Source organism: Kogia breviceps, chromosome 3, assembly GCF_026419965.1.
Source record: "Kogia breviceps isolate mKogBre1 chromosome 3, mKogBre1 haplotype 1, whole genome shotgun sequence".
Classification (NCBI taxonomy): domain Eukaryota; kingdom Metazoa; phylum Chordata; class Mammalia; order Artiodactyla; family Physeteridae; genus Kogia; species Kogia breviceps.
In genome coordinates this window covers 163332051-163355954 of record NC_081312.1, presented here as the reverse complement: position 1 = coordinate 163355954, position 23904 = coordinate 163332051, and the positions used below count along the sequence as shown (strand labels likewise).

Sequence of the window (23904 nt, the reverse complement as noted above, 5' to 3'; positions counted from 1 at the left end):
GAGGCTGAAACAGGGAAATCGCGGGTGATCCCGGTGAGCTGATCACCCCGTTAGGAGGGTAACCTGGTCAGCTGGTGGCCGGCCTGAGTTTGTTCAGGAAGCCTTCCTGGAGTGGGGGTTTTCCTTTTCTCCCCACAATGGGGGCCTTCACACTTTAAGGAAACTGAGGAAGGGAGAGAAATTTAATTGCTACTTTGGTACTACTGACATGGAAACACTGGCCCCGTGGAAAACCTACCAGTCGCTTCCCTCCCAGCCTGGAAACGATCTGTGCCCGGCGTCACACGGAAACTTGACGGATCCCTTATGTGCGGCGAGAATGGTCAACCCTGATTTGACTTGGAAGCCAGCTGCTTCTTACAGGAAGCATCTACCTGGAGACGAGCCCAGAGCATAACGGATCTTCGCAGAGGGCCGCGTGCCAAGTCCCAAACCTCTCGAATCCTCTCATAGTTACTCAACAGGTACCGGGCCCCCTAACCCCAGCTCACTGTGACCTGTCCCCTTGGCTGGTCCTGAGGCTAACGTCCTCAGCATCCCCACAGATCAGCCAGGGGGCAGTCGTGGGAACTACCCTGACTCACTCTCTCTCCCCCCACATCCAGTCCATCCACCGGCCCCGCGGTCTCTACCTCCTGAACACACTCAGAATGCAACCTCCCACTGCACCACCCGGACCCCAGCCCATGGCACCGCTCGCAGGCCACTTTAGCCAACTCCCATGCCACCTGCAACCTGCTCTCGGGAGGGCAGCCACGGACCATCCAGAGGGTTTGCTAACCTAAAGTTCACTTAAGCCTCGCCCCCACTAAAACCCTGCCAGGGCCTCCCACCCAATCCCAGGAGGAGGCCAAAGCCTTACCATGGCCTCGAGGACCCAAATGACCCACGCTTTCTGAGCCATGTCCCACACCCACTACACACCAGCCCCACTGGCCTCCACACTCAGCCCACTGTGGCCACAGGGCCTTTGCACCTACATACCCCCCCTGCCAGACACTCTCCTAAGATACCGCGTGGTCCATTCCCTCAGTCCCTTCGGTTTCTGCCCAGATGTCCTCTCAGTGACCATCCTATCATCCTATTTAAAACAGCAGCCCCCACGCCCTCCGTCTTCTTTCCCGTGTTATTTTTCTCCCCAGCACTGGTACCCACTGGACACATACCGTACTCACTCGTCTGTTACCATCTGTCTCCCCGTCAGGACGTAAGGCCACGAGGGCAGGCGTCTCTGTCCAGTTCCCTGCTGCACCCTCAGCACTCGACCCAGCCCTGCTCCACGAGGCGCTGAACAGACGTTTGCCGCATGATGGAAGGGCTAATGGGGGCGACTAAAGTATTGATAACATCACGGGGCTGGGGGCGGTCGGCACGGGCGGGGCAGCGCAGCCAGCCTCCTAGTGTGTTTCTTGCCTTTTCTTCTCAAGTTCCTCAGCTGTAACTCTCCCTTTCCTATATTCCCAAAATGTTTATGATGTTCTCCGGCAAAACATGGCCCATGCAGATGGCTGCTTGATGGGGGCCTCCCTCCCTCTAGACGGATCCGCTGCTTCCTCCCACAGCCCCCTGGCTCAGAAACCTACCCCCCAAAGGTCAGGCAGGTCACTTGCACCCCCCAGACCTGACGAAGACCCTCAGTCACACCCAGAACCTGAGGTGCAAGGGAGTCTGGGAGGTGCCGGTGAGGGCTTCCTAACATTTTCAAGAGTGTGGGTCTCTCCCCATTCGTGGCCTTGAAAAGGGTCTTTGGAGCCCGAGCAGAATCTTTGTTAATGAAATGGAATAGACTGGGAAAGTCACCATGTACCTTGTATCCTACAGATAAGATTGATTCATGAATCTTTCTGCCCAGGCATCAACCCAGAACCATTAAATGAGAACTTCCGGAGCATCTGACTTTTTTAAAAGCTCCCCCAGTTAACCCAAATGTGTGCCCAGGAATGAGATAAATGGTGCCCCTGTGCCCGTTGTTCCCGGGCAGCATGAGCTACCCCAGCAGTCAGGGGGCGTGCTGCCGAGGGCCAGGCTTTCCCGAGAGTCTGCGTCAAAATGCATCTTCCTGTGCTCAGGACCTCTCTCCTGCTCTCTTCCTGCTTCAAAGCCCACATGGGGGCACCTTGCTAAGCTCCTGTCCGACCCCCACCGGCTGATGGGATCTTGCCCTTCCTTGAAGACTGGCCCTCGTCCCCAGGCCTCTGGATGACGCCTCAGCGGGAGGCCTTCCTGAATCCCATCGCTGGGGTGCAGCAGGTGAGGCCAACAGTCAAAATACCAAAGCAATCGGCCCTCGGTTGTTTTCTCAAAAGCATCAGCATCCCTGCACTTCCAGGCAGGAGGGCCAGGGCAGCACAGCCCCAGACCCTCCTGTTCCGCAGACGTCGCCTGCCTGGCCCCTGACCAGGGCTGTGACACCTCCAGGCTGGGCCCCCTCGCTCAGTCTGGACACAGATGCAGGCAGGAGCCGGACGTGCTGTTTCAGGCCAGTGGGATGGGGGTTTGCTCCTCTTAACTGTTGTCCCTTCACCGGCCTTGTCACCAGGAGGAATCCTGGAACTATTCTCTGCAGGTCGTGAAATGATGAGCAGCTTTCATGTTCTTCTTTTAGGTTCTCTGCATTTTCCAAGTTGCTCACAATTGAACTTACGTGGGAAACACTAGAGCTTCAGTTTTTTTTAAAGACTTTTTGATGTGGACCATTTTTTTTTAATAAAATGAACCACTTTCTCTAGCTGCGGCGAGCGGGGGCTACTCCTCGTTGTGGTGCAGTTGCTTCTCACTGCAGTGGCTTCTCTTGTTGCGGAGCACGGGCTCTAGGCGCGCAGTCTCAGTAGTTGTAGCACGTGGGCTCAGTCGTTGTGGCTCGCGGGCTCTAGAGTGCAGGCTCAGTACTTGTAGCTTACAGGCTTAGTTGCTCCATGGCATGTGGGATCTTCCCAGACCAGGGCTCGAACCCATGTCCCATGCATTGGCAGGCGGATTCTTAACCACTGCACCACCAGGAAAGTCCATGTGGACCATTTTTCAAAGTCTTTATTGAGTTTGTTACAATATTGCTTCTGTTTTATGTTTTGGTTTTTTGGCCCTGAGGAATGTGGGATCTTAGCTCCCCAACCAGGGATTGAACCCACACCCACTGCATTGGAAGGCGAAGTCTTAACCATTGGACAGCCAGGAAAGTCCCCGGGGCTTTGATTTTTGATATACATGACTTACAGCTCTTCCCCAAGCCCACTGTGAACACGTGAGGCTCGGTCACTCTTTGCGGAAATTCCGCACGGAAGGCCCTGCTACTGGTGATTCCTTTAGACTCTGGGGAGACCCGCAAAGAGACGGTGGCCGCGAGCTCCCTTAACGATGCACACCCAGGATGACGTCAGCCTGACATCATGGGCAGCTTCCAGAAGGGTACCATGTGCTTCCACAAAAGGTGGGCTCCAACACCGACTTCCTTTTGGTACAATTTCTGTCCTGAAGTCATAGCTGGAGGAATGCAGAGACCAGAGACCGCAGGCCCAAGACGCCATCATTTGCCACTCGCCTCCCGCCTGGAGCTGCTGGAGAGACAGGCCAGGGTGCCCGGGACAGAGTCCCTGGAGGACCCGGCCCAGCGGGGACCGCCTGCCTCCCATGGCCCGGCTTAGCCAAGGAGCTTGGAGCGGGGGAGACGAGGCACGTGTGTGACAAGCGTCCCAGCAACTGGGAAGCATCAGTCTCTGGGCCGGAGCTGCAGGGAATCTCACTTCACCCCCTTTGTTTCCAGATGGGTCAACTGAGGCCGAGTGCCATCCAGGGGTGGCCCCGAGACCCAGCCCGTCACCAACACGGTGGACCTGCCACCACTGGGTCTCCCAGCGCCCGGCCGGGGGGGGGGGGTCTCCCCGACGGCACACATCTGACTCCTGCTGAGGGCACGGCCCCACATCCTTAGAGATGCTTCCTGCAGCTTCCAGGTCACTTCTGCCACCTGTGGGTACCTGCCCTGCCCCAGCCGCTCCCAACATTGATGAGTAAACACTGAGAGAAGCGCCTGTCTGTACACATGGACTCGCTCCTCCTCCTGGGCTCTGCGGATTATCACCTGGGGCCATCACACCGGGGGTGGCAGAGGTTATAAAAGACCCGGGCTCTTAGGTTACAGACCTCGGACCTCAACTCCTGCAGAACAGCAGGTGGGCCAGGGGCCAGGGGTGGGAGCACTCCTGACCTCCCCCCACTCCTTTTTCCCCTCCCCTCACTGCCCGTGCCCCTCCCCCTGCTCTTCCCGCGTTTCTCCTGTGACTTTGTGACTTCCTGTGTTCGTTTTATCCAGCTTTCATCTACATGCAGCAATTGGGAAGGGCGGGAAGACACAGTCTGCCTGCCTCCTGTAGGGCCCCCAGGTACTGATGCCGGCACCTCCCAGGAATCCGATGCAGATAAGGAGGAAACGGGAGGCCACCCACGTAGGTGCCAGGAGCTGGGACAGAGGTGACCGCTCAGGCCCTGCCCTGGGAAAGTCCTGTGAAGTCAAAGATTCACATTCCTTGCAGGGGAGGTAAAGGGATGATGCATGCTTGGAGGCTTCCTGGATGTACAATTCCTGAACATGTGGTACTTTTAGCTTCACAAGGAGAAGAGTGCCAGCTTGCATGGGGCCCCCAGGTCTGAACTAACTAAGGTGCAGACCACACTCAGGCACACAGCATCAGGTGCTGTTGTTATTGTTGTTTGGACCCTGCTATTTCACCCAAAAGCACCAAAATCGTGACCATAGTAAAAATCAGAAGATTGTCCGCCTTGCTTACATTTATGACCCGGTATTGTCTTTATTTTAAATTACATGTGGGACGATGACCCTAATCTTTCGGTGATTAGGGATCTGACGGTCTTACTTCGGCTCTGCAACCACCCACTGCAGAAGAAAATGGAGTTTTGGACAAATTAACTAGGCAAAGGATTTATGAAGCACTCGCTACCACCTGGCCAGACAGAAGTATGAGATCTAGACCTTCCCCCAAATGGAGGACAATTAAGTGTGAGGGCAAGTAACTGCCTGCAAGAGACCCCATCTGCATAGAATAGATGGAAAACGGGGCAGAGAAGACTTGAACTTGAGCGGGGCCTTAAGGAACCACCAGAAGCCTACACGTGCCCACGTGTATATCCACACGTGTGCAAATGTACCGTGAAGGATGGTAGCACCTGGGAGGGTGCGTCTGGGTCCTCGGAGGGCAGAGGATGCAGGAGAGAAGCACAGATGTGGGAACACAGGGACCCTGGACACTGAGGACACGGACCACAGCAGAGGACGTGCTTTAAGATAACGGGAAGGCATTAGAAGGGCGCAGGCCAGGGATCAAAGGCCTGAGAAGACAAAGCAGAGGATTCAGAAGGGAAACCTGGAGACAGAGGCCCTGAGGGAAGCGGGCAGGCCCAGCCTGGTTGGCGGGTGCTTCCCTGGGGCAGTAGTCTCTGAAATGGAGCCCGTCCTGCCCAGCAAGCTGCCAGACCCCAAGAGAGCAAAGTGTACCTGAGGGACAGAGCCCGCCCGCAGGGCCCCAGAGTGGAGGGCGGTGCCGGCCCAGCACTGGAGCTCAGGGGAGCTCAGGGGAGGGACGAAAGGACCAGGGACCAGCCCAGCCCAGCCCTGCCGAGTCTGGTCGGGATCTGCTCTTTGCACTCCTACTGGGCGTGAAAGGAAGGAGAGGTCCTGGGTTTGGGTCCAAAAAATGCTGACCTAACTGCGATGGAGTTCCCGCTGCAAGCAGCTCACCTGCAGGAACCCCTAAGGTGCTGCATCTCCTGCAACAGTAGGACTTGTCTTTGCCTCTGTGCCCAGCAGGGGACGGGGAAGTTCCTGGGCAGCTGTGACCTGATATCTGGCTGGCGTATCATCTCCACGACACCAGACCCATGTTACGAGTCCAGCCCCTTGGGGCCACAGGAGAGAGGGGAACCCCGACTGTCCCCACGTGCAGTCCCATCCCTTCCACCTGCCTCTCTCAAGGATTCAGAAGAGTCAGGCATCTAAGTCTGTCTCTCAGCTCATTTCTAACGTGGAAGACGTCTGATGTTCGTAACGGCAGACTTATCACACTGTACGGTCTCAGCCTGACACACGTCATACCACGTCCCAGGCTAGCCCGTCACTGGGGTCTGAGCCGGAAAGGCAGAGCCTCAGTCCAGCGCTGCTCAGCACACGAGTTGACCGTTGTGTATGGAGCCTCTCTGAGCCTCACTTCCTTCACCTTCACAGTGGAAATAATAGCCCCTGGAGTAGTTGTGAGGACAAACGCACATGTGCAAAGCACTCAGCACAGGACCTGGAAGGTGGTGTGTTTGGTTTCTTACTGTTATTTATTATTAGAACCTTCACCCCTATCCCCATCCCTACTGAAGGTAGGATGTGCAGAAATACTTAGGACTCCACCATCTGAAGACATTGTTTTCAGCTTCTCCACCTGAAAGGGACCTCGAGAATTTAGCCAAGACCACAGCCTCTGAACAGAGCACTCCTCAACGCCCTAGAAAATCACCATCTAGCCTGCCTTTAACATCCTCCAGAGAGAGAAGGTTCCAGCTTTTTTTTTTTTTTTTTTTTTTTTTTTTTGCGGTATGCGGGCCTCTCACTGTTGTGGCCTCTCCCGTTGCGGAGCACAGGCTCCGGACGCGCAGGCTCAGCGGCCATGGCTCACGGGCCCAGCCGCTCCGCGGCATGTGGGATCTTCCCGGACCGCGGCACGAACCCGCGTCCCCTGCATCGGCAGGCGGACTCTCAACCACTGCGCCACCAGGGAAGCCCAGTTTCCAGCTTTAATCACCCCATTCACCACCTTCCCCCTGGGGCCCACCTAAGTTCTCTCCGCCCCTTTGTTCTCATGAGTTTCCCTAATGGTCCACGTCAGGGCATTTCCTTCTTACTCGAGCCCATCTCAAAATTCCAGCAGCTTGGCTGAGGGTCGGACTCTGTTTGCCCCACTAGCCCCCAGCACCCTGGAGTCGCCAAGCAGAGAGGCCAGGGCGGACAAGAGTGTGAACACGGAGCCCGCATGCCATCCCCTCAGCCGGCGGGGAAAGGCACCATCGGCTACTGCCCGCCGCCCCCGCCCCACCGTTCACCCATCTCGGGCTACGCGGTCCCTGCTGGCCATTATCACAGTAGGTGGACCACGTCGGGGAGGTGTGACTGCGGCGAGGGAACTGCCAAGTCTGTCATTCACCAGGAACCTCAAGCGTGCCCGGCGCAGAGCAGGCGCTCCGTCTAGAGAATGAATGAATGAATGAATGAATGAACGAACGAATAAGCGAGCCAGTGAGTGGCATGCAGTCACTGAACTCTGCCCTAATTACATTCAGTGCCATCAGTCAAGCCTCTCACGGGCAAGGCCCAGGACGAGTACCAAAGTTCGGCTGGTCATCTGTTTGTTCCCCCAGATCTGCTGTCACGAAGGGCAAATCCACCCATCTCCGGTCCCCGCAGGCTGACCTGCACACACACAACAGCCTCCCTGGCCCTCGGCTGCCCATGTCCTGGGGTCAGAGGGAGGGAGCCGCGTGGGGCCTCTGCGGGGGCCACAAGCCGCCTGCATCCTCCAGGGAAGGGCAGCCCCCCTCGGGCCACTGGCTCCAGTGACTGCTCGACCCTCACCCCTCAGGACTGGGGTGGGACTGCCTGGGCTTGTGCAACATCCCCTGTGGTTTTCCTCTAACCTAACCCAAACCTTTGTAACAGGCCCTCCATTCAACTTGTCCTATATGAGCGGGCATGTGCTTCCTGCCAGGCCCTGACCCAGCTGGTCCCCGAGTCTTACTTGTCAAGACACAGAAACACAGCCTGGGAAGGGAATCAGCGGTCGATTAACCTTCTAGACGTTAGCTACAAGGAAGTCCTTCTCCACCTGGCTTCTCTTCGTTTTGTGGGGAGAGAAGCAAAGTCTTTTCATTTCCCATTTTTTAAATTACTTTTTTTGAATAGTTAATAGATTCAGATGGTTCAAAAATTTTTTTAAGTATAAAAGAGTATATATACACTGACGTCTGAATATATACTGTATATATATTCCATATATATACATATACTGAAGTCTCCAGCATCGGGACAGTTCCAGGGATGGGGTGTCATATCTCCGGTCACGGGCCCAGCTTTCCACCTCCAGGCAGGTCCAGATGACGTCTCATCACCAGATTGAACAAACCCGGCCTCGCCATCATTTCCACTTGCTGTGTTCACTTCTCAACAGGAGGTTCCGACCAAGCCAAGTGGGGAGGTTCTGCCTTGGGCTGGACGCAAGCCCTCCAGGGCCCCTGCCCTGGCTCACACCAAAGCTTCCAGAAAACCCAACGACGCCTGTTTCTCACACCCTGGACCTTTAGGAATCAGCATTCACAGAATGGAGGGGCAGGATTCACCTCTCCAGACAGCAGTGTTCTCTTCAGATTAGAAAAAAAAAAAAAAGTCAAAGCTTAACGTGGTTGGTGGCAGGCAGACAGACGTCTGTCGCATGTGACCTAATGATGCCATCACATAGGGAAACCTTCACAGGTGAACACTCACTCAACAGCCCAGGTACTTAAGCCTCCTGCGTATGGCTCCCTCCAGCTCCGTGACAAGTAAACGGGCACTTCGCCTCCTAGGAGTTTGCCTCCAGAGACCACAGAACACAACAGATAAATGACCATTCACACCGCAGCTAAATGAGGTCAGCTGGGGACTCGGGGGAACGTCCAGGGACACGGCGCTGCCGTTATATATGGAATAATGGAGCCAGTGAAGACGGTGAGTTTGGGACCACACGTCATCAGCTGAGGATCTGATTGAACCCTCTGCCCTGCTCGTGGCTTTCACCTTCCTTCTCAACATCCCCACAGCACAGGGAGTGCCAGCCATGCATCTTCACAACCAGGACCTCACAGTGGCACCTGAGCAACCTCTGTTTAAAGGACAAAGGCCAATAGGGTAATACTGGCAACCGTAGCACTAACCTGACGATTAATCGGGATTATGAGAGAAGTGAAGAGACGGCCACAAGGTGGGGTGGAGGCAGCGGCGGGAAGCCACGCAGCCAGTCCCAGGTACCCGGGTGCCTGGGTGCCTGGGAGGGAGTCTCGGCTTCCTCTCTGTTGGACCCGGTCAGTGGTACCCAGGTGGGGGTGGGGAAGCCTTGGGTCAGAGTGACAATGGGTCACCGAGCCCAAGCCCCTTCCAACACAAACAGAAAAAGCAGGAGGAGCCACTCAGCTCCGACCTGAGGGTGGCAAGTCCCGGCCCAGCTCTGCAGCGCCCCGGGCACGGCAGGGCCTCCATCGCCCTGCCCGGAAATTGGGGCCCCGCGAGCATCTGGGATTTTCCGGCAGGCCTCGCAAACCCAGTCCGCGGTGCAGGTGGGCCAGGTGGGGCGCTGGGTGCCAGCTGCCAGGCACAGGAAGGCAGGTCTTGCCTGGCCGGCCGGCCGTTTCCCGACACCTCTGCATGCTGAGCTGCGCGCCTCTCACCCGTCCCGGCCCCCACACGGCCGTCCCGGTTCATGCGCTCATTTTGCGGATGAAGAAACTGAGGCTCCGGGTGGTTAACTGACTTCCCGAGAGTCAGAGGGTAGAAAAGGCCGAAGGCAGGAGGACCCGCACTCGGACCTGCTTCCATACCGCCGAGCTGCACCCCCCAACCCCTCGCCCTCCAGTCCCTCCCGGAGACCCGGACCGCAATCCGAGCGCGCCGCCGGGACCCCACGCTGCAAACCTCTCGCCACCGTAGAACAATCGACCCTCCGCCCCAAATCTCCAGTCCGCCGGGAGAACCCGATTCCACCTGCATATCAGAACTTGCTGCGGCGTAATCCGGGTGCGGTCCAAGTACCGCGACCGCGCTCTGCGCGCCGGCTCTGCGCACCGGCTCCGGCACGTGGGGTCGGCAGCCGAGTGCCCAGAGGGGGCGACGTGGGGTCGGAGGGGCGATGCGGCCGGAGAGGGGCGGTGCCGGGCCGGACCCCGCGCCCTCCCGGCCGCCCCCCGGCACCTGGCAGCGCAGGTCTCCCGCCCAGGCCCGGGAGCGCTAAGGGGGGCGGGGGGGACTCCGCCTACCTTTCCGGAAGGGCATCCTGGAGGGGCGCTCCCGGCAGGGCCGGCCCGGGACACCGAGGCCGGGCGACGTCCGAGTGCCAGCCCCGCGGCTCCGGGGTGCCTACGGGCGCCGGGTGTTGGGCAAGGGAGGGAGGAAAGGGACATATTTGGGCAAAGGCCGGGGCGTCACCGGCGGAGGGCGGAACCGCGGCGAAGCGGGAAGCGCGGCCCCGGGGCGGGCCTCGCGGAAACCGCTTAACCCCTGAGCTCCCGGCCGGGCAGCGCGCCGGCGGCCTCCCCAGCCCCGAGCCGGGGTCTGGGTCGCGAGCCCCCCACGCCGTGCATCGGAGCTGGGCCTGCCTCTCCTGACGCCCCTGAGCGGAAAGGAAACTCCTGATCGGGAAGAAAAGCAACTCGCTCATCCACGCCTTTGGGCGGCTGGAGGACATTATCCCTGGAAGTATTGGGGGAACTTTATTCCATTTTAATCTTTTTGTCCTCAGGCCCAGGAGTCCGCTCAAAGGCTGGTTGACTTGACTTGAAATTAAGTGAGGGCTGGAGGGAGCAATCCCACACACAACTCAATAAATATGTTAAAAAATAATGATGGTAGCGGGACTTCAGGAACTATAACCCAGAGAAATGGGGGAGGGGGCTCACCCCTCACATTACTATTTATTTTGCCTTTGGGAAGACCCGCACCTGAGAAAATGCTTTATTAATTGGTGGACTCAGAAGTCTCAAAGGCAGGTCATCCTTCCAGTCAGGTAAGAGTTAATTCCTGTGACAAGTGCTGTTTCACATTGCAGTTTGAAGACCGGTGTTGCCACAATCTCCTGATCTAATATTTAAAGCACCCGTGCAGATAGCAATTGGCCCACTTTCTGTATAGTGAAAAAAACCATCCAGGTGAGCTGGAAAATTCAGAGCCAGTGGTTTGGTGGGTTTTTTTTTTTTTTTTTTTTTTTTTTTTTGAATCTTTTCTTAATCAGAATCAGTTGTTCAGCCTGTTGTCTTTTATGATTAACAGTCCGAACTCTCCCCACCCCCTTTTGAAGGGAGAAGGAAGTAGCCATTAGGTCGGATACTGTATTGTCAGCTGGCTTGGGAACATGGTAGAGCCTCCTGGAAAGACACAGTTGCATGGACCCAGCTGGAGATGCAGATGGTGAGCCCTGATGAGCGTCTGCCGGAGAGGAGCGGGAAGTGAGGGGTGCTGGGGGAGTCCCAGGTTCAGTGCTGGGAGCAGTGGTCAGCTCCTTCTGCTCTCTTCCCTGCCACGACCATAATGCCTGGTGGACGTGCACTTTACTCAGTGGACTTAGCTGCCACGGAAGGCAAACTGTATCTCAGGCCAGATAAAGTGTCAAGACCGCACATCTCGGACTCACACTGCTGTGAGTCATCCTGAAGCCAGAGGACATGCACTTTGAGAGGACGGGACTTGCGCCCTTCTGGTTGGCACCTTTACTGCCCTATGGACTCACATGGCTGATTGTGCTACGGTAAGAAATGTATGTTTGGTCTTTTTCACCGGTTCTTGACACAGAGTTCCTAAAGCCTTTGTAATCTCTGGAGTGATCTTCTGTATGCTAAGGAGAGGACCGGTGGCTGGGGGCCCCTAGATAGCTTCAGGAGAGGGGCTGGTGGCCAGAAGACCAAGCACGGTTAGAGGACTGGAAATTGAGTTCAGTCACCAATGGCCAATGATTTAACCAATCATACCTACAAAATGAAACCTCAGTAAAAACCCCACCATGCCGGGGCTCGGAGAGCTTCTGGTTGGTGGGCACATGGAGGCACTGGGAGGGTGGAGCGCCCAGGGTGGGCGCGGAGGCTCCACGCGCCTCTGCCCTCTCACCTTGCCCCCGTGCATCTCCTCCACGTGGCTGCTCCTGACTTGCATCCTCTATAATCAACTGATAATATCAAGTGAAGTACTTCTCTGAGTTCTGTGAGCCATTCTAGCCAATCATCGAACCTGAAAGGAGGGGGTTGGAGGATCCCCAGACTTCGTAGCCAAATTGGACAGAAGATGGGTTCCCTGGGCATCTGTAGCGGGGCAGTCTTGCGGGACTGAGGCCGTAACCTATGGGATGTGGGCTAAACCCGGGTAGTTTCAGAACAGAGTTGAATTGCAGGACATCCAGTTTCGTGTCCAGAGAGCTGGACGACTGGCTGTTGGTGTGGAAAACCCACACATCTGGTGTCAGAAGGGTTCAGATTCACGCAGCCTGATCTCGGCTTTGAGTCTAACGCCGTGCAGGAAAAAGAACACAGGACTCCTTTCAGTCTGCTTACCATCCTGTGTTCAGAGGGCAGCCCTCTCAGATTGTTGTAGTGCTTGTTTAACAATCCTGAGAACATTTGTTCTTTCACCACCAGTCAGAGGCAGCCAGCAGGGATTGATGTCAACATCTTATAATTCAGAGGGCTTCTGCTTTTGTCCCTTGCAGAAGGGAGGAAACAGCCCCCAGGCAAGTTCATGCAAGAGATAAGAGTGGTGTGAACGGCTGGATTTGCTGAAGCACTAACTCATCACCGCCAGCACTGGGGGGAACTGGGCTGGGGTGATGGGTCATGGCCCTCTGGTTTTCAGACGTGGAGGAAAGATTGGAAGCAATTTTCAATTGAGAATAAATTCCCAGGCCCTGTCAACAATGTAGCATGAGTCATAAACTAAGTCATTTCATCAGTGTTCACCAAATTTCAATTGTGTCTGCCGACATTTCTGTTCTCAATCTAATGCACTATTGATTCAACACTGCTCCTCTCCTAAGGAGCTCTTAGCACCTCAAAGTGATGTTTTTAAAATCTAGACTGATTGCTACAACCATGAGGAAACTCCAAGGCCTCCTCCAGGCCTCAGTTTATCATCAGTTTAGGATGGTCACCGTCAGCAGCATAATCTGAGGTCACCTGAGGTCCTGAGACACTCCAACTTGCAGGCAGGAGAGGAGGTTAGAGGGCTGCCCACATGGATCGCTGGGCCTCAGCCCCCGTTTCTGATTCAGTCTGGGGCGGGGCCTAAGAACTGGCCCATCTAGCAAGGTGCCCAGGTCATAAGGATGTTGCTGGTTCCCCTGGTTCCAGACTGCCCTTGAAAAGTGAAACTCAGCGGTGAGGTGAAGGCCCCTGTGGAGCTAGATCAGAACCTTGGGCTCTGTTTACCCAGGGCATGAGCTGCCTTTCTCCTGGCTTTGGTGACCTGTTCCCAGGCTCTCGGCAGGAAGTGCCCAGGCCACAGCCTCTGGTTTTCTCACTGCAGGAAGAAAAGAGTCCCCTACCCAGATTTCTTTTCTGATTCATAGGCAGAAGACTTTCATGCCCTCTCAGAGGGACGGTAGCACTCAAATAGGAAGAGATCTAACACTGTACCCCTGGCAACTCACTGTTCCTACCACAGCATTTCCCTTCCCAGGTATTTGGGCATCTGCATTTTCAAGCCTTGTCTCTCTAATTATAGAATGTAAGGCTTTGTCTCCGGTGAAGGGTTCCCAGGCCAAAGAAGGGGGCTTTTGATGGGGGTCAGGAACAATGGTAAAAAGAAGTTTGTGTGTGAAAGAGGAAGGAAGAGGTAGGTGCCGGGGGCAGGGCCCACCCCCGCCTCCACCAAACTGCCAGCGAGGGGAGACCAGGGGCTGTCCCCACTACACTGGCTCCCATGGCCTGGCCGCCCCGTCACTCTTTGCCCCTCGGCATGGTTTAAGCTTCCAGCTCCTCGGTGTTTGCCAAAAGGCAGACCTACGGCCAGCACAGGGAAGGGTGGATGCAAAGAGCAGGGGTGGGGAGTGAGAATCGCCACAGCGTGCTTCCTACTCTGGCTGTGTGATACGCCCTCTTGGAGCCTCTGTTGTCGGTCTATAAATGGGGATACTGCCTTCTTTGTGCATCGCTGTAAGGATTCGAACTCATGTTTGCCTGGAGCACAAGGCCCCAACAAAAGGTAGTTACTGTTAATGATATTAATATTAATAAAGCTGGAAGCGGAGAGAGGCTACTTTCAGGGTCCCCAGCGTAGTGAATGGGAAGGGTCCCAGCAGAGGAGGTAAGTGATAGGAACTCCTGGGGAGGCACAGGGTGGGAGTGCGTGGCTGGCCCAGGAAACGTAGGGGCTGGTTCAGGGGGGTCAAGTGCAGCAAGAGAAGTCCAGCTGCCAGGGGATGAGCTCCCAGTGACTCTGCGTTTTACCAAAATGTGAGTCTCTGTGTGTGTGTGTGTGTGCGTGTGTGTGTGACTATGGAAACGGTTAATGATCCACAGTATCAGAGAAAACTATGACCATTAAGAGTAGTTCTATGGAAATAGCCAAGATATGGAAACAACCTAAACGTCCATCAGCAGGTGAATGAATAAAGAAGAATGAAATAATGCCATTTGCAGCTACATGGATGGACCTAGAGATTATTATACTAAGTGAAGCAGGTCAGAAAGAGAAAGACAAATACCATATGATATCACTTATATGTGGAATCTAAAATATGATACAAATCAACATATCTACAAAACGGAAAGAGAATCACAGATATAGAGAACAGTCTTGTGGTTGACAAGGGGGAGGAGGTTAGGGGAGGGAAGGATTGGGAGTTTGGGATAAGCAGATGCAAACTAGTATATATAGGATACATAAACAACAAGGTCCTACTGTATAGCACAGGGAACTACAGTCAATATCCTGTGACAAACCATAATGGAAAAGAATATGCAAAAGAATATATATATATAATATATGTATATAAAGAATATATATATGAGTCACTTAGCTGAAAGCAGAAATTAACACAACACTGTAAATCAACTGTACATCAATAAAAATTTTTTTAAAAAAAGAACAGTTCTATGGACACGTCTAACTCACAGATCTTGGTTTCTAAATACCGTTCTCTGATTAAAGGGCCCAGGAGATCTTGGAGCGTTGGAGCGGAAAGATGAGCCTGGAACATGTTTGGGTGCCAAGAAATTATTAACTTTTACGCTGAGGTGCCAACAAGTGACGGGGACGTGTCTGAAAGACCTGGGGGCCAACCTGAAAGGGCTCTTTTGGGAGAGTTTGAGCAACAAGATAAATCATGATGGCAATGGGTTCTGACCCATAGAATAAAGACTCCGTGAGTCCACGCTGACGTAAAGAAATAGGTACATGAGTAAGCAGAGGGAATGCTCTTCCTCACAAATTCTAGGATTTATAGAAATTAATGATTTCTAAAATTTATAGAAATTATTAGAATTCTAGCTATTAAGCCGCATAGCACTGGATACCAGCTCGGTGCTTTGTGACCACCTAGAGGGGTGGGATAGGGAGGGTGGGAGGGAGACGAAAGAGGGAGGAGATATGGGGATATACGTATACATATAGCTGATTCACTTTCTTATAAAGCAGAAACTAACACACCATTGTAAAGCAAGTATACTCCAATAAAGATGTTAAAAAAAAATCCTGCCATTCATATAAATGCATCAACTCAAAATTTTTCCAAGTATCAAAAATAGCATTTCTCCATAACTACCTCGTATTGTAATTAAAGTTCTTATTTCAGTTAAAGTGTTTTCTTCCCTCTAATACTATTCTTTGTGGAGAAGCTGTAGAACTCAGTTACTGATATTTAGACTTTTTGCTTTTTTATCTAATTGGTTTACTATTCTTCAGCTTCAATCCCAAATAAAAAGATAAAGATTCAAAACTCTAAAAAAAAGAAAAGAGTTCTAGCTAATAAATGTAGAATTAATCGTAGACTAGGACAGTCACTGTTTGGCAAATCCCACAGTAGTGACTGTTTCACAGAGGAATCATTAGTGGTTGCTGAAATTAGTGAGCAAAAATACGATGAGAAACAGAATACTTGACAGTCTCACAGTATCTCCCACAAGGTAGTTATTAATGACAAAGGGGAAGAAGGCAACTTTACCGGGGAGAAACCTGGCAGCTGCCTTAACCAAGGGATCAAAGTGAACGCCTCCAGTGATGGACCAAATCGACATTGTGTGCCTCTTGACACAAGGCACTGAGAAGGACACAGGATGACACCTTCAGTGTACTTGCCAAAAATGCATAATTTGAATTTAATCCTGAGGAAACATCAGGCACCTAAAATAAGGAGCATTCTACAAAATAACTAGCCAGTACTTCTTCGAAAACGTTAAAATCACAAAGGACCAAGACTGAGGAGGACTGAAGGGTTCCTGCACTGCGTCCGGGACCACAAAGGGGACACCAGTAGGACAGTCGGGGAAATTTAAATAGGATTGTGCCAGTGTTAATTTCCAGAGTTCGATAATTGTGCTGTGTTTATATAACAATTGGGAAATTGGAGTGAAGGGTATTTGAGAACTCTTGGTACTGTTTACAACATTTTTGTAAGTGTGAAATTAATTCAAAATGAAAAGTTTTTAAAAATTAGAAATTATAGATGCTGGAGAGCTCACTAAATGAGAAGACTCCCAAATTGATTTGGCCATGTAATCAGCTGCTAGTTACCTTAGTGACAGGAACGGCCCAACTGCCAGGTGGTGGGGGCATCACCACACATCGAGGGGCTTCAACACTGCCCGTCTACTAGCTCGCCGTTCTGTAGGTCAGAGGTCACGCAGCGAGGCCGGGATGAGTTCTCACTGGGAGGCTCTGGAGGAAAACCCGCTTCCGAGCCCTTTCCCGTTGGCAGAATTCAATTCCCGTGGCCGTCCGCGGGTCCCCATTTCCCTCTGGCTGTCCGCGGGGGCCACCTGCGTTCCCGCCTCCATCTTCAAGGCGGGACGAGTCCTTCTCACGCTGAGCTCTGACCTCTTCTTCTGGGACCAGCTGGAGAAAACTCTCTGCCTTAAAGGACTCAGGCCCACCCGGATAATCCCCCTCTCTGAAGGTCGGCTGACTTGGGCTCTTAATTACATCTGCAATTCCCTCCTCTGTGGTACCTAGACTCCTGTTTGCTGGAGTCACTGCGGAGGTGTAGGTACACCGGGGCCAGGAACCTTGGGGGCCATGGGAGAAGCCTGCCTTACTCCACGGGGAGTAATCTCGTAAACCGAATGCATGCATGTGAATTGGCAAGAGGTTATGGACGGGGAGAGTGGGCTGCCCGCAGTGAGGATGCAGATGCTCCAGGGCCCCCCCCCAGTCAGTCTGACCCTGCCCAGCCATGGGCTGACCCTCAGAGAGGCCTCCTTTCTCTCCAGGCAATCCTCCTGCTTAAACTCGCTGACCGTGCACGAATGTGGTCAGTTTTCCTCTCTCCTCCTTTCAGCTGGAGTTTCCGAAATCAGGATTTAGTCTCTAGGGGACCGACCCTTTTCAAATCTTTGATTAATGCCCTCAAGGGAGGAGAGCGCCCTTGTGTTTCTTGTTCAACTGTCCCTGCAACTTCGTAAGCCCAGAGCAGTTACAGCTGAGCCTGTTGGGAACATGTGCCCTGCGGCCAACCTGCTCCGTCGGGGACAGTCACCCCTCTTTCTTCAGAAGGAAAGAATAGCTGAAGTGAGGCTCCAAAGTCAGTGGTTGGCCTTGGCCGGCGGGTCACAGAGTCTGACTCCAGCCTTTGAAGCCCACTGGGCCCAGGGATGGGTTTGCGCTGAGGACAGAGCCACTGAAAACGTCAGAGCCCTAAATGACTGAGCGTAACCAGTGTGCCCCTAGGAAGCCTCTCCTGTGTCGGCACAACCAGGCTCTTTTTTAATGTTACAAAGGGCTTTCGTGCGTTTTCACTGCACTCTGACAAGTTTTTGATTCATGCAGGGGCCAACGTTCACCCCGTTTCTCGGATGACAAAGCTGGCCCCGGGCTTGGTGCGGGGGGGGGGGGGTGTTTGTCCCCGTGGCTGGGCCAGACAAGGACAGAGCAGAGTTCCGAATCTAGGCCTCTCGACCAAGGCCGCTGTTCTCACTCCCCACCCTCTCTCCAGGGAGCTGTGCTCTCTTCTGGCCCTCATTGTCCTGCGGGCAGGATGTCACAGTCCTGAGGGTAAGCTTAGCCGGGAATCGGGGGCCATCTGATCTCAGGGTATTTTGTCTTAATAACCTATTTATGGCTGAGGAGTCAGGCTGCCTCTTTCCCAGAAATCAGGCTAAATCTCCTGGGCCAAGTGGCGGCTTTCCACCCCATTATGGTCCAAGAATATGATGCTGCCTCTGAAGGGGGAAATGAAGAGTCATTGTGATTTCAATGAGACATCACATAATCACTTCTGGAGAAAAAGGGTAAATTTGCTTTATGAGGTTTCACTTCACCTGTAATAAGGACACTCACTCAAGAGGCAAACGAAACAGTGGACGGGTCAGGCCACGGAGGTGGGTGGCGGATGCGTGACCAAGTCCAGCGCTGGCTCTGGTTCTGCTGCCGAGGCCACTTCTCCCTTCCTCTGCCTCTGATTCCCCATCTCGGCAACAAAGAATACCAGTTGTCGGCTGAACGTCAGGAGCAAACAACTGCTTAAAAGAAAAGATACATCAAAGTTCTAATGTAAGACAAACATCTTCTACTGTAATTGAGAGCGGATTTTACATATATAAAAAACTGCTTGAATTATGTCTATTTTTATTTAATATCCATTTTATTCAAATTCAAAATTTTAGGTTTTCCTTAAGCTTTTAGGTTTAACTTAAAACTGCATCATTCTACTTAGAACTTTATTTTATAAAATATAGTAAAATTTAGCTGTCACTGTTAAGGGAAACTTGGATGACTGGTCCCATTTAGAAATGTCGTTATTTAAACTGCCTTAACAATTTAAACCTGCACTTATGAAATTAACTTTAGAATACTTCAGTTTGCTCACAAGTCTTCCCAAGTTCTTTCTTTCTTTCTTTCTGGCTGCGTCGGGTCTTCGTTGCTGCGCGCAGGCTTTCTCCAGTTGCGATGAGCAGGGGCTACTCTTCGTTGCAGTGTGTGGGCTTCTCGTGGCAGTGGCTTCTTTTGTTGTGGAGCACAGGCTCTAGGGCACACAGGCTCAGTAGTTGTGGCGCACGGGCTTAGTTGCTCCGCGGCATGTGGGGTCTTCCCGGACCAGGGCTCGAACCCGTGTCCCCTAAATTGGCAGGCAGATTCTTAGCCATTGTGCCACCAGGGAAGCCCTACTTCCTAAGTCTTGACCAACTGAATATGGTGAATCTTGAGTTCACTTAAACGTCCCATACTGCTTACAATCTTAATAAAATTGCACTGCACCTTTTAGCTTAACACAAGTCTACATCAATTACTCAATTCGAATCACAAGCTTCCTACGCTGGTTACCCAAATTTGACACTTTCTCTTAAAATTGAAATTTCTTAAAATACCAAATACAGATCACCTAAACTTAACCCCAAATTTTCAGAAGTATGGGTTTAAACCCCCAATTTTCAAAAGTATGAGTTTAATTTGCTTCACATTCCTCTGCTTACATAGAAACTTTTCCAGGGTTAAAAGAAACTTAATAAAGAAACAATTGTCATTACCAGCAAGTCAAGGGTTCTGTCCCAGGGCACTGAAGTTACCTATAGATAACACGTAATAATGGTTTCCAGACCGGAATTGGGGGTTATTCATTTTTGCAATAAAATGTTTAAAAGTAAAAATAAAGCTAAATTATAGATCTGCTGCTGGGAAGTTTCTAAACGGGATTTGAGAAGAGCTTTGAAGCTGTTCCCAGGCCTTTGCTGCTTGCTTCAAAAGGGCTTCAAGAATTAGCCAGGGAATTAATTTCTAAACGGTGTCATGTGCCAGAAGCATCCAGGGCTGTGTCTGGGGTCTCTGCCAGCCGCTCTGCGGAGCTTCCTCAGGCACAGGGCTGCAGAGGGAAGGAGAGAAGGATGAGACTGCATCAAGTTAAAGAAAAAGCAAGGCACCAAAATCAGTCCCACGGGGCAAGGGCATCAGACTCTTGGGTCCGAAGGACAGATATCTAACTGAAAGGAGCGTAGGCAAAAGGGCAGTTTTCTGGAAGAATGCTGAGGTTACTTAGGACAAAAGGCAGAACATCCAAACCACAGGACAGGATGACAGCCTGCTTCAGGGACAACGGGCACCTGGACACAGCCGGGACCCGCCCCTCTCTCATCTCTTCTTCCTGCAGGTGGTCGCCTTATTTCACGGTGAACCAGCCCCCCACCCCTGCGTGCAGGGACACAGCTGATGGCGACAGCAGGGGGTTTTGGTGTCCCCACGCCCCCTCCATCTTGGAGGTCCTCAAGGTGCAGGCGGCTAGGGCAGGAGCCAAGCTTTCTGAGCTGGGGAAGAGCGGTTCCCAAAGGGAGGAGCTGTCACTCCAGGAGCAGGGTGGGCGCTCCTGAAGGGTCGAGCCTGGCTCAGAAGAGCAGCTTGTCCCCTTGGGCTTCACCCACCATAGACAGATTTATGGGAAGGGCCAGGCATCAGGAGACCTAGGTTCTGGTGCCAACTGCTGCCACCAGCTAATTTGCTGACCTTGGATGAGGCTCTTCCCTTCTCTGGGCCTCAGTTACTCTAAAGTGACTGAAAAACCTCGAAGGGGGCTTCCCAGCCCTGGCACTACAGGTCTCTGAATTAGGGACGGAAAGGCAGATTGGAGGGCAAAGGAGAGGTAACAAGGGCTCTGGGTGGACTGATGGAGGTGCAGGCACTGATTACACAGCCAACACCCTGGAGGAAACTGGGCTTTGAAGCAAAGGATGTAGGCCATGGGAAAGTGCCCGGCCAGACGCAAAACATGGAAGAGGGAGGAGGCTTGTGGCCCAAGTGGCACTGGAGCACCCGGTCACGCCGCAGGGAGAGCCCCGACCATCCATGCTGGTTAGACCCACCAAAGTGCCTCCGTCTGGGTCCCCTTGTTTCATTCCTTCCTGAATTCAACTTCTGGCACCTATGGTCCTATTCAAAAGCAGAATGACTTTGTAATCCTGTTTACTGATGTTTCCCCTCAACACATGAGCTCTGAGCCTGCCTGATACAACACAGTAGGTTCTCAACAAACATTTATTGGGTAGATGAAGGATGGATATTTGGAAGACTGTGCTCCTAAAAGCTTAGGGCCTTGATACTCATCTCTGTATCTTTAGCTCCAAGAGTCTGGTTCACTGTAGATGCACAATAATTGTTACAAGAATGAGTCAGCCAATCACAAAACTACTTTTGCTGAATATGGATTCATATTTCTATGTGGCTTGGACTCTAAGTGCATCTTGTTCCTTTTGTGTCGTTGGTCTTGCACAATGCGTGGCGTGCAGAAAACGTTCAGTAAACATTTGTTAAAATGCAGTGAAATAAACAGCACCTCCTAAGCTCCGTATTACATTTAAAAAATAATCCTGGGAGCCACTCATTTTCAGATACCTAATTCTGTATCAGTCAGGGATGTGTCTGCCCGTAAGTTACAGAAACCTGGGTCTGCTGAGACTTAAACAAGAAAGGGTTCCTTTTTCGGGTGTAAGAAGTCCAGAGGTGAGAAGTCCAGGCAATGAATCTACAAGTTCTGTTCTGCCGACCACGGCAAGTAGGCTTGTTGCCCATGGTCCGGCCACTGTTGCACGTCCAGGCACCGGGGCCACATGGTTCAAACTTGAACTGGGACAAAGGGTAACCACCAGCTCATCTTTCTCTTTTACCAAGAAAGCAAAAGCTTTCCCTGAAAGGGCTGAGATAGTTCTACTTTCATCTCATGACACAGACTTACAGCTTGGCTTCTGAGAAGCAGAAAATGTGTTTCCTACAATAGAACAGGTGGGAAAAGGAGGGCTAGGGGATGACATGTGACCACAGTCTCCTATATGGAGACGAGGGCATTTGGAGGCCTTTCAGTCCTGTTCAACATCAGTTGGGAGAGGCATTCTCCATGGGATATTCAAGGTTCTTCCTATCCCAGTCCTGGAAACTTACTCAAAACAAATGTTTTAGACAAGCACCAATCTTGGACCAAGGATTTTTTTTAAAAATACATTTGTTTGTTTATTTATTTTTGGCTGCATTGGGTCTTTGTTGCTGTGTGCGGGCTTTCTCTAGTTGTGGTGAGAGGGGGCTACTCTTTGTTGCAGTGTGCGGGCTTCTCATTGCAGTGGCTTCTCTTTCTGTAGAGCACGGGCTCTAGGCACGTGGGCTTCAGTAGTTGTGGCGCATGGGCTTCAGTAGTTTTGGCTCACAGGCTCTACAGCGCAGGCTCGGTAGTTGTGGGGCACGGGCATAGTTGCTCCGCGGCACGTAGAATCACCCTAGACCAGGGCTCGAACCTGTGTCCCCTGCATTGGCAGGTGGATTCTTAACCACTGAGCCACCAGGGAAGTCCTGGACCAAGGATTTTTAAAACATCTTACTAAAATGAACTGTTTCAGATTCCCAAGATTAGCTTGAAGTTCACAGTCGACATGCTGCCTCATAGGTAAATTCAGTGTGACGACTTTACCGTCTGACCGAGGATGCCTAGTGGCCCATCTCTGGCTGGTGGACTGAGAACTAAACACAGATGAGGACGTGGAACCAAGGCTTTCATCCACCTCTGGCTGGGTAGGAGGAGTCTACCTGCCTTTCAAGGAAGACTGATGAGCCAGGTAAACACTGAAGTTTTGGTGTGGATAAGAGCCTTCAGTGGCTTCGGCAAAGGGTTCATGCTTTGGGATTTTTTAATGTGGCTCTAAGAGCTGGAAAGAGGAAAAATAATCTTTTTTTCTATGCCTTGGATGCAATTTTCAGGCCAATTATACCTTCCTCTGTTTGCTAACATTACGGTTTACATATTTTAGAAACATATTTGTTCCCACACTTTCAACATGATTTTGGGACAGCTGATAGATATATGTTTTTATTTATATTAGTGCCTAACAGAATGGTAAGCATTTCATAAATACTACTTCAGCATCTAACTGGTATGAAAATGTATGATTTCCCTGAATACATTTTTCAACCTTCCCCAATAAACAAATAATGTAATTTGGCTTAAATGATTCTTCTTTGTAGATAAGCAGAGAGATGGCATCTTTTAACACTGGAAAAAGCAAGTTATATCACTCTTCCCCGCCTCACCCCATACTTTCAAGTTGACTTGTTTCAGAAAGAAGTTGAACATCTTACTCCGGCCTCTTCTTCCCTCTCAGCTCTGGGAAGATGAAATATTTCAACACGAGTCAGCTTGATAAGGGCCATCAGCCAGCACAGTGGTGGCAGCACCCAGCTGGCAGTGGCATTTCAGTCTTTGGATACAACTTCTGGGTCTGCCCAAAAGGGCTGTCATTAGTAGGAGGAGACTAGCTCTCCCGAATGAGGGATGTGTGGGTTAGCCTAAAAGGACATGTGAGAAGGAAGGTTTATTTTTGTCAGAAAATATGTATTTGTCTAATCGCCTGGAGGGAAAAGCATTGCCTTTATTCCCGCACAGTCATTGTTACGAAACTAACACAACTGGTGAGAAGTGGCAAATGAGGAAATCATACACCAGCCTCCATGAGTTGTATAAGCAACTGTCGCCGTGAAGTCTTATTAAAGTAGTTCTCGAGAAGGATGGAGTCTTTGACTAGAAGCTCTCAGGTCGAGGCCGTCCTGCACCAGCCCTGCTGTTCGGAGGGCATTCCGCTCCAAGAGCAGGAAGCCACGAGAAGGCGAAGAGGGGCGCGGATGAACCCGGGGGAGGAGCCTAACGATGGCAGGTGCCCACCTCCTGGCGCATCGTCCTCACCGGCACATCCCGGTTCCCCCGCCCCCAAGCTCTGGACTCAGCTGAGAAGTGTCTAAGCGCTTCCTACGTGTCCTCAACAAGCCCACTGAAATATGCTAAGGGCGGGGGCGGGGGGGCGGGGCAGTGACAACGAAACGAGCGTGAGGCACGCGGTCTTCGCGGACAGAAAGCCCCCCTCGGCGGGAACACCGGGAGAGACTGACAGAGACAGGCAAAGTGAGTCAGAGGCCTGCATCAGCGTGAAGATGGGGACTCACTGGACCAG

At 52.2% G+C, this 23904-nt stretch overlaps 1 protein-coding gene across 9 annotated transcripts in view; it reads right to left on the bottom strand.

Annotated features, from left to right (window-relative positions):
* PFKFB3 (6-phosphofructo-2-kinase/fructose-2,6-biphosphatase 3) overlaps positions 1-10276 on the bottom strand; it is an 83818-nt gene extending 73542 nt beyond the window's left edge. For 4 of the 9 annotated variants that reach the window (XM_067030206.1, XM_067030204.1, XM_067030208.1 and 1 more), the window contains exon 1: positions 9716-9898. Coding sequence is in view for 4 of the 9 variants with exons in the window: in XM_067030200.1 (XP_066886301.1) it covers positions 10057-10072 (16 nt within the window). In the remaining 5 variants the exon portion in view is untranslated. Of the gene's footprint in view, positions 1-9715; positions 10010-10056 lie in introns of those variants that run through there. The other 5 variants (XM_067030200.1, XM_067030202.1, XM_067030203.1 and 2 more) reach the window with 4 other exon arrangements.
* Positions 10277-23904: the final 13628 nt, after the last annotated feature.